Raw genomic sequence first — 10,153 nt, forward strand, 5'->3', positions numbered from 1 at the left:
GGTTACAAAACGTCTGATTGAATAGTTTCAGATTGTAAACTCGTTACTTGCTGATGCATACAATATATTCACAGGATGTTTAACTGTGCTGGTGTTGGAAAAAAAATTACTGTATCGTATTTTTTTTTTTTTTTTTAAAGGTTAACATTTGGGACAAATTAAATGAATATCAAATGCAATCCAGTGAGAGCTGAATAACGTGGCACTGCATGATATAGAAATGTATCATAGAAATAGGGTTATACAAGGAGAAAAGCAGAAAGCGTGTTTTAGTAGGATTGAAGCCAAACGTTGTTACTTATTAACTTAAATAAATAGGATAGCATCCTATCAGACAGAAGATTTATGCTCAGCATTATTAAAAAAAAAAAAAACTGAATGTCTGGCTGGTAAAATGATCAAATCAGATGGAGGGGAATAAAAATAAGTTGTGCTGGTGAGGATTTCTTTCAACTCTTTTTTTTTTCTTTGCTCCTTCTTCACCTTAAAAATTCCCAACCAGGCAGTGAAACCCTAAAATAGTGCAAGAAGCTTGGAAAATCCTCCTGTCTGAAAGGCGAGCGAGTCCGAATTCTGCTTTGTCACACAGTTCCGAGAGGCCTCGCGTGTGCATTCTGACAACAAGAAGAACAGACATGAGGACTGACAACCACAGCAAGATAGACACAAAGAACACAGAGTGAAAAAAAAAGAACCAAACGTAAACAAACCAAAAAAAAAAAAATTTAAAGAAAATCAACACTATTCCAAAACTTTCTTGTCCTCTTTGCCGTTGGTCCGCGAGTACGGCTCGAAAGCCGAGGAGCTCAGGTAGCGGGCTGACAGTTCCTGCAGGTTCCCGGCCAGCGAGCCGGCCATGCCCAGAGGCGCGGAGGAGATCCGCGATGCCACGGCTCCCAGCAGCGTTGGCACGGGAAAGCTGAAGAGCCCGTGGTGGGCGCTGGTTAGTGTGCTTGAGCCGGACATGGCGGGCAGTGGAGGGCTTCTGGATGCTGTAGCTGAGCTGGTTCCACTGCTGGAGGAGGATCCTCCATTAGCAGCGATGCCCAGTGAGGAGCTGGCACAGTGGGGCAGCAGGCCGGGCATACCCGGCGGCGTGAGCAAGCGGCCCTGTTCCAGCAGACGCAGGACGCTGCACGTGGCCGCCGTCTCCGAGTGCGCGGCCGAACGCAGCTCCGCATCCTTCCCCTGGTCTTTCTTCTGTTTTGTGCGCCGGTTCTGGAACCACACCTTCACCTGCCCACAGACAGAAGGAAGCAGGTGAGAGGGTTTCAAATGTAGAACAGAAACATTTAATAAGCCGGCTGTGGAGTAGAGGGGGAAAAAAAATAAAATAATCTGGCGCTAGGCACTTTCAGTAATTGTCTGTGGTGCAAATAAAGAGAGAGGAAAAGAGAGTGAGGGACAATTTAAACAGTAATTACTGACACGCAGTACCTACCGTGTCTCTTATATAAGGTGCTATTATCGGAGTTAATGCTCACCTCATTAGCACATGCGCACAGTTTGGAAATCAATCCACAGCTAATGAGTTAGCAACCCGCAGCTGTGTAAACATGTGTCGTCTGATTGCATACAGAGAACAATCCGGGGCTTTTAATAGACGGGATAAAATCAAACGAATCACAAACTGGGTTCGGCAAATAAACTATCCTGGCACGGGTACTGTAACAACGCAAAGCTATCGAGATGGGAAATGTCCTGCTCCAAGATGGAAGAAATGCAACTGTGTGTTTTTTTGAGTGCGTGTGTGTGGTGTGTTGGAAGTGAGACGTGATTTGACGAATATAATCTCTATCAGTTCTAAGCTTTACACTTTATTAATTCATTACACTTGTGTTAAATTGTGTCTGTAAATATAAACATCATCGTCACACAGTACGTGCAACATAAGCTACAGGATTATTTATGCATGTTCCTCGATTCTGTACGGATTTTATGGATTGAAGCTCTGTGCATCGCAACTCATTGACTCATTCAATCAAGCTTCGGAGTTTTTTACATAACCTAATATTTACAGAGGAATCTGCAAGAAATATGTATTTTAAAATAATTCGAATGGCAATTGAGAAATATTCAATTATTACAATCAGGATCACAATGCTTTAAAGTTATTTAAGGCGTAAACAAAAATCTAAATGAAATATGTTTACATTTAACCTTATATAATTTGAAAAATATAATAAAGTAAACAAAAACAACAACAACAACAACAAAAGTAGGGAATATACAGAGATAGATGATGCGGACATGTTTACGGTAAAAGTGTGTATCTACAGTCTCATGCATTATTTGTTGCCCATTTTTTGTGCAGAATAAACCCCAGCTAAACCAGTACTGGATGAGCTAAACCAAATCAAAAAAGTTTACAAGAGGATTTTTTTAGGAGTTAGAATTAGTGGGTCATTCACTTGGAACACACACATACTGTATACACACACACTTGATAAGTGTGGTAAGCACCAGCATAGGCAGCAGCTTAGAAAAAAAAACACTGAAGTGGCAGCAGACAAATCATGACCATCCCATGAATAAAAACACTCTGATTATTCCCTTCAACTTAAATTGAATTGTCTTCAATTGGCGACTAATCTCTCTCTCTCTCTCTCTCTCTCTCTCTGTGTGTGTGATTTCTTTCCTTGGTGCATCTTTTCTCTGTTTTTTATTTTCTTATACAGTTCTCAGTGTAGAAATGCATTAGGATGCATCTGTCCTACACAATATATCATCATCATCATCATCATCATCAGTAGGATACAAGTTTTTACAGAAAAGGCCATGACTGTTAAATACTAATTTCACTAGAAGAGTGACCTACTGTATGTTTAACTTGAAAATGAAGGACAACATCACTCATGGGTATATATATATATTTTACTCCCTTGAGTAAAATGTTTATTTGAATAAATCAGCTAAGGGTAATAGATTTGAGGGGTATGAACACATCTCCTTTTTTTATTAAAATTTTATTTATTTATTTATTTATTTTTGTCTACAGTATATTTAGTTTTCTATGGCTATCACTTCAGAGGGTCTTTAGCCTTGTGGATCTTTACACTATTTTCCAAAACTTCTGTCCATCATCTTTACAGCATTCCAACAGGTGGTGAAACAAACAAACAAACAAACAAATATTCTTGATGTACCGTACGACAATAACGACAATAATGACTGGCTGTAATCATCATAAAGATGAAAAATAGGGAAATTACAGGCATTACAGGATGTATTAAGAAAGATGGAGTATAAATTGGAAAATATTAAATTGAGGAGAGCAGCTGAACTGGTATATAATAATAATAATAATAATAATACACCCAAAAGATTAACCAAAAAAAGGACAAAGGTATTTTTCTGCATTATCACACACACACACACACACACACACACACACACACACACACACATATATAAGTCTCTATAAATTCTTGTTTTCCTGTCTGTAATTAAATACACATCTAAGGCAGTTATATAAAGTTCACATGTAAGTGTATGTGCAAGAGTGTAAGTGTGTGTATATGTATGTGTGTGTGTGTGTGTGTGTGTGTGTACCTGCGTCTCAGAAAGGTTGAGCTGCCGAGCAAGTTCAGTTCTCTCTCTGCCTACGACATACTGGCACCGCTGGAACTCCATCTCGAGTCGGTAGAGCTGCTCGGCTGTAAATGAAGTCCTGGTACGCTTCGGCCGGTCCAGATCCAAACCTTTGGGCAGAATGATCTCCCTGATCGAGCCTTTGGCATCTAAAAAAAGCAAAACAAATGCTATGATTGGATCTCAAAAATTTGCAATTTTTAATAAAGCATGAAATGTAAAATTTATATTTATATAAATAAATAATATTTATATAAGTAAAAAAACACATACACATAGATATTATAGATATTTGTAAGAAAAAATATTAATAATTAAATAATAATAATAAAAATTTAAAACGATATATATATATATATATAAACATACTCTCAAGGTTGAAAAATGCTTTTTTTTCCCCTACTAATAATTAAAAAATAATTATCAAATTATTCTTTCTTAAATACAAAATACTTCACATTTGGAATACACAGCACTCACCTACAGAGCGCCTAAAACTATAAAATACCTGATCAATTTAACCATAAAATTAGGATGATATTCTAAATATATTCTCACAACCACAGAAAAATAAATCTGCTTAGAATTTAAAAATAATTATATAATATCTCCTAGACTTATTATTAAATTACGCTTCACAGATCACCTTGTTTTTTATTTATTCTACATAATTCCTAGGACTTTCAATGCAGTTTTCTTCAGAACCAAAATTTCCACTTCAAACAATGCAGGAGAGTCAAAAGTTTCAAAAACAAAATGCTAAAGAAATTAAATGTATTTAAGCTTTCTAAATGTATTTTTCATTTTTTAAATCTTTTCATATTATTTTAAGATTTAAGATATAGTGTGTTCAAATAAATGATTAAAACAGTAATGTTGAAATAAATAGATAAAAACACACAAAATAACGTAAATGACATTAAATAAGAAATCATATTGCTTAAAAAAGTTTTTAAAAATATTTTAATCGGAAATCTAATGCTTTTACGAAAACAAAAAATTAAAATACTGTCTAAAAATAAAGAAGAAGTGGAGCCCTTTTAGTTTTCCTTTCCATTCTTCACACCTTTATTGTGTATGCTGTAATGTGATCAGTGCGGCGAAACAGGAACATCGGCAGCTTAAGCACAACTGGAAGGAATAAAACAATAATTTAATCAAGCTAATTTCATTGGGCTTTGATCAGGTCTCGGTGTGTGAGCCTGATTGAGTTTGGAAAAGTAAATAATAAATGGAGATGACTGCTCTGTGGGTTTTGGGAAGTGGTGAACCTGCACAGCATGGATGGTAGCTCTCTACACTTTATTTCATTTAAATAGAAATTGAGGCATCGTTTATTTGTCGTTCGGTTGCAGACAACAGGAATGTATGACTTTATTTTTTAATTCTTCTGAAATACCCTACTAAAAGGAACCGGAATAAAAAATATATAAAATAAGATATACAAAAGATTTAAAAAATATATATATATTTAATGTATTGCATTTAGTAAATTCTGAAATACGTTTTGAAAATATAAATGCATACATTTCAAAAAAGCTGCAGAAGACAATAAGAAAATAAAGTATTGGTTTAAATTAAAATAGGAAAGGAAAAAAAGATAAAACAAAATGCACCAGTGATTATGAAGCTCAACATATTTTCAGAAATTGTGAATCATTTATTTTAATTTCAATTTTGGATATGCAATAATTTAATATAGTTTAGGAAAAGACAGTGAAATTGTTATGGGTTAAAATTTAATTGAAATTGAAATCATTTTCATTTTTTATAATATTTCAAAAATTATATTAATGCTTTTAATGATCAAAAATATTACACACTGAAAATGTGCTACCTTGGCAGGTTTGTCCATGTAACGTTGATTTTAGTAAAATATTCCTATAAAGCATCATTAAATCCAAACAGTGGAACATCACTACCTTACCTCGAACTAGAATCCGCCGGCAGTAGTCTGGATCTCCCGTGTTCGTGCGACTCTTTTCACAGTTTTCCATGGCTCCAGATGAAGAGAAGGAGTCCTGTGGTTCCTTCAGGAGTGTTTTGGAAAGGCTCCCCTGGGAGTCTTTCACCTCCTTGCTTTCCTTCAGTCCGTTCTTCAGCACCATCCCCATTTCCGGCTCCTGGCTGTAGCGGACGTCCATGTTCGCGTGTCCTTCTCAGAGTAGCTCAACTTGTTCTTTTCCTTCTTCTGTTCTTTTTTAAGGCCAAAAACAAAAATCTTGATAATACTAGTTTCTGTGTCCTGCGTGTAAAACCACAGCTATTTGGACACTTGAGTCAGGGATCTAATGTCGACGCGGCAGTTGCTTCATGTCCCAAGCGTTCTATCATCAGTGTCTGCTCTCACTTGGCCAGTGATCATGGACTTCTCGCCCTAAATTCAGCAGCAATTTAGTGGCCCCTGTCTTCGTTACTTGCGCGTCAGCTTGATAGAGACGATCTCCATTCAATCAGAGGCGCGGATGGATGCATGCCCGCTCGTTGCAATTGATTACGGTAATTTCACCAGCTTCGGATTTGCGTAACCTCCCGAATACGCTAAATTGTTTGGGGAAATATATGCCACGCTAATGGAGGGGTGCGTTCCCTACAACCCCTCTCCTAGCCAGTCTTCACACGCATACACATACACACACACACTTACAGATCCCAGTCTAATGATTGGTCTTGGATCATGAAGGAGTGCTCACACGCTTTCAAAACCCAACATGCAGAACGGAGGGAGAACCCTCGCAGAAAAGTTCCAGTCCGGTCTCAGGTGTCCCGCTGTTGATGTCCCGTTACTCTGATGAAGCATAAATCTTTATTCAGGATAAGCAAATTTAGTCCAGTTATATTGCAACGAGCCCGCACGACAATTCGCACCACTGTCTCTACGTTAGGACTGACAGACACGGGCAGAATGAGAGAGAGAGTGGGAGAGAGAGAGAGAGAGAGTGGGAGAGAGAGAGAGAGAGTGAGAGAGAAAGCGAGAGTGAGAATTTGACTGAGCGAGAGAGGCGGAGAGACGTGGGATACAAAAAGAAAAAAGGAATGAGGAAAAAAAATGAAATGCACTTCGGCAAGAATTTGTAGTGCGAAAGATCACGGGCAAACACACACACCATCAGGAAGAAAAGTGAGCAGCGTCCTGCGTCTGTGTGAAATAAATAACACAAACTCATTGATAAAAGTAGAGATAGAAATACACTTTAAAATTGTGTCCAAAACATGTGGACACAAACCTGGGGAAGCAAGCGATCATATTGTTTTTAGTGTAAAGTCCTAAAAACATACAAAATCCCAGAAATTAAATCTTCAGTACAACACACACACACACAGGCACTTGCAGCTTTTTTTATTGTCAACGCAACAATATCTGGGGAACAGCCGTAGTGGGTAATCCAATAAGACAATTGATTAGGCTACAATGATTCAATTCAAGCCAATGCTGTGCACTCGGACCCTTCTTGTCACCTTGTTGGGCCAGAAGGCCTCTTCCCTCTGAACCCCCCACCAACCCCAAACTCCCACCCTTCCTAAAGCCTTTCACTGCTTTATGGGAAAGAGAGAGCACAAGGGGAGAAAGATGGCAATTATCTAATTGGACTATTAACAAACAATTCAGTGAGTGTGTCTGCTCGGGAATAGTGGAAGACCAGGAGGAGGAGGAGGAGGAGGGGGGGGGGGGCGAGGGAGGGGGGGCTAGGGTAAGAGAAGAAGTGGAGCACTAACTTCATTCAGCAAGAGTGTGGAGCAGCCTGTTGAAGAAAAAGAGTGAGGGAAAGATTGTTTAAAGAAGAAGAGCTAAGTGGAGGAGGGGAGGGATTGTTTAAAGAAAAGGTAAGAAGGGGGCTAGAAAGGAAGGGAAGGGAAGGGAAGGGGGGGCTCAGGAGGCTGATTCTCAAGCCCTGTTCAAGTTGAAGCTTGGGAAAAATGAGGGTTTTTCGGTGACAGGGACCAGCTGTGGGCCTTGTTCCTGTGCACCTTGACAAAAACACACAACAGGGGGTGTGACCATATACCGTCGTGACATAATGCTCGAGAATGTGATACAGAACACTACAAGAGCGGGGTTATGGAAGGTAGGATTTGGCAATAATATGTACTGTCTGTATAATATCGTGATAAATTATGTCACGATAATGTTTTAGGAGATATCATTAAATGATATAGACAGTTTAAGCGGTCTACAGCTTTAAAAGCTTCCACTTGGTTTTCGGTGTTAGCTCAAAGTTAGGGAAAGTTTTAGGATTCTACATTTAACAAATTCTTTCATTTTTCTCTTTTATACCTGTTTGGTTTGTAGTAGTTTTTAGGAATATTATTTTAAACAAAATATTATTCAAAATTTTTCTACATCGTGGTACTGGAGTATCAAAACTAAATATCACAACACACACCATGTTGTAGCAAAGTCTAAGTGTGTGTATTATCAATACTGTAAATTGTCACTCCGAGTGCCAGGATTGTTTTGTTTTTCCTCCCCATAATCGTGATACAAAATATTAAAAACATATATTCCAGTACAGTAACCTGGTAATAATAAACCTTATTTATTAACCAAATGAAGAATAATAAAAGCAATTATTTTGTTTTATAATAAAATACCTAGAATAGTTAATTTTGATGCATTTTAATATGTGCTTTAAACAAACTATAATTGTAAGAAAAAAGAATAGAAATGTTATATTTTTGTACTTTTTTTGTATTTGTTTTTTTTTTCTTTTAAAATATAATAATAATAATAATAATAATAATAATATATGTTTTTTAAACAAAATGAAAAAAGACTCCAATGCAAACTCCATGCACGTAGACCTGAGTCGGGAATTGAACCCAGGACCTGGAGTTGCAAGGCGATAGTGCTGTGTCTCAGATAACCTGAGACACAGTTTTACACTTTACATCTACAATATGTTTAGGTAAATACATCATGATCCTCACTCTCCTGTATTGGTGTGTATGTTGGACAGATATTACATCTCAGTGTGTATATAGTACGTTCATAGAGACATTACAAACTGACTGGAGATTGCTCTAGGACAGAATGCCTAGGTTTGGCTGTGGGCCAGATCTTTCAGTGCTGTTCATTAGAAGAGGGTATGACATGGTTCTGGAGGTGCCACAGGGCCACCACTAATTGCCTACCATTGTACAGGAGTCAGATACTAATTGGTGTTTCCAAACAAAGAACACCTAAATAGCCTACTCATTCCCATGCCAATAATAAGGGAGGAAAGAAGCCTTTGGTTACTTAATCATAACAAACTGTTACTGTAGTAAAAACATATGACCAGTAGTTTTATACAAATGATATTAAATCTATAGCTGTTAAGAGTTTAGGGCATCCAGGAATTTCATATCGAAGCAACAGACAATTCCTCCATCTTTGTGATTGTTCTTTTTTAGTAGCTTAGTATTTGTATAAATGCAATGAGGAAACACAAGAGCTGAATTGTGCAAATCTGGTCAATCTTACCCCTGAAAATAGGAAATCAAGTTCTACAAATGAACAGTTTGAAAAATGCTCCATTTTTGCAGTTTTGAGTAAAACAATATTTTTTAAACAAAGCGAAAATTCTTTAAATTAATCTCTAATAGAGATTATTTTGTTCATGATTTCTTTGAGTTACAAGGGTGTTAAAGGAATATTCCAATACTTTGGCACAATGGCTATATCTGCCAGCAGTTGTGTTTATGGTCATTAAAGTATCAAATTTAGTATCGATAATATGTTGGTTAAATTTAACTAATTAAAAATCTAACAAACTCGTGTTTTAATTGTTTTGATTGTGATTTTGTTGGACGTCAAACAGAAACAAGTGCCAGCAAATTAGATAGAAGGAAAAATGTTTTAGGTTTTGTTGCACCCAACCCTTTTTTAAGTAATTGTAATGATTATTGAAGAGCATCAGAAACAACCTCAGTTTAGAGCATCATCAGCTCTAAAATCTTTTTTCCAGTTTTAAGTTCACTTCGTTACATGATGCCAGCTTCCTATAATAGTATACAGGTATGTACCGTGCATCAGTCGCCCACTAAGGTTATAATATTATAACAGCAGACGCAAACAGATATAACAAACGCAAAAGCATTCTCCGCAGCGTGTGTGTCTCACATTTCGTGTTGCAATGTTATCTAGAGAACCACTCTTTCACAATTTGAGCCTGATAAATTCTGCCATCGTCATTTTGGAATATGGCCCTGGCATCAAGGAAGAAACAATCCATTTATGTGATAACCAGGTCTTCATTTTTTGGGCACATACAGTAATGCTGCTAAACATAGACGTGACCAATGAAGCAACCCCAGATCATAACCCTGACCCAGCATGCTTGTACGGGTAAATCTGGACTCATTAAACCACATGGTTATGCTCCTTTGCTCCACAGTCCAGTCTTTATGATCCTTAGCAAATTTAAGCCTTTTTTTTCTGATTAGCTTCACTAATATGTGGTTTTCTTAGGGCTACACAGCTGTTTAGTCCCAATCCCTTGACCCTTCTTCATGTGAAAAAGTTCTTACATTTGCTATTAAACATAGCTGTGACCTTTGCTTTTTTATGATTTGATTTCAG

The 10,153-nt window shown here is 37.3% G+C and overlaps 1 protein-coding gene across 1 annotated transcript; it reads right to left on the reverse strand.

Annotated features, from left to right (window-relative positions):
- Positions 1-708: 708 nt before the first annotated feature.
- On the reverse strand, positions 709-5,735 carry vax1 (ventral anterior homeobox 1). The gene is made up of 3 exons (XM_053510484.1): positions 5,519-5,735; positions 3,553-3,740; positions 709-1,236 (listed from the first exon to the last, which is right to left on the reverse strand). Exons 1-3 carry the CDS (start codon positions 5,733-5,735, stop codon positions 742-744), a joined length of 900 nt encoding a protein of 299 aa, XP_053366459.1. The 3' UTR covers positions 709-741.
- Between the last annotated feature and the right edge of the window lie 4,418 nt (positions 5,736-10,153).

The sequence above is a fragment of the Clarias gariepinus genome, chromosome 13, assembly GCF_024256425.1.
Source record: "Clarias gariepinus isolate MV-2021 ecotype Netherlands chromosome 13, CGAR_prim_01v2, whole genome shotgun sequence".
Lineage (NCBI taxonomy): Eukaryota > Metazoa > Chordata > Actinopteri > Siluriformes > Clariidae > Clarias > Clarias gariepinus.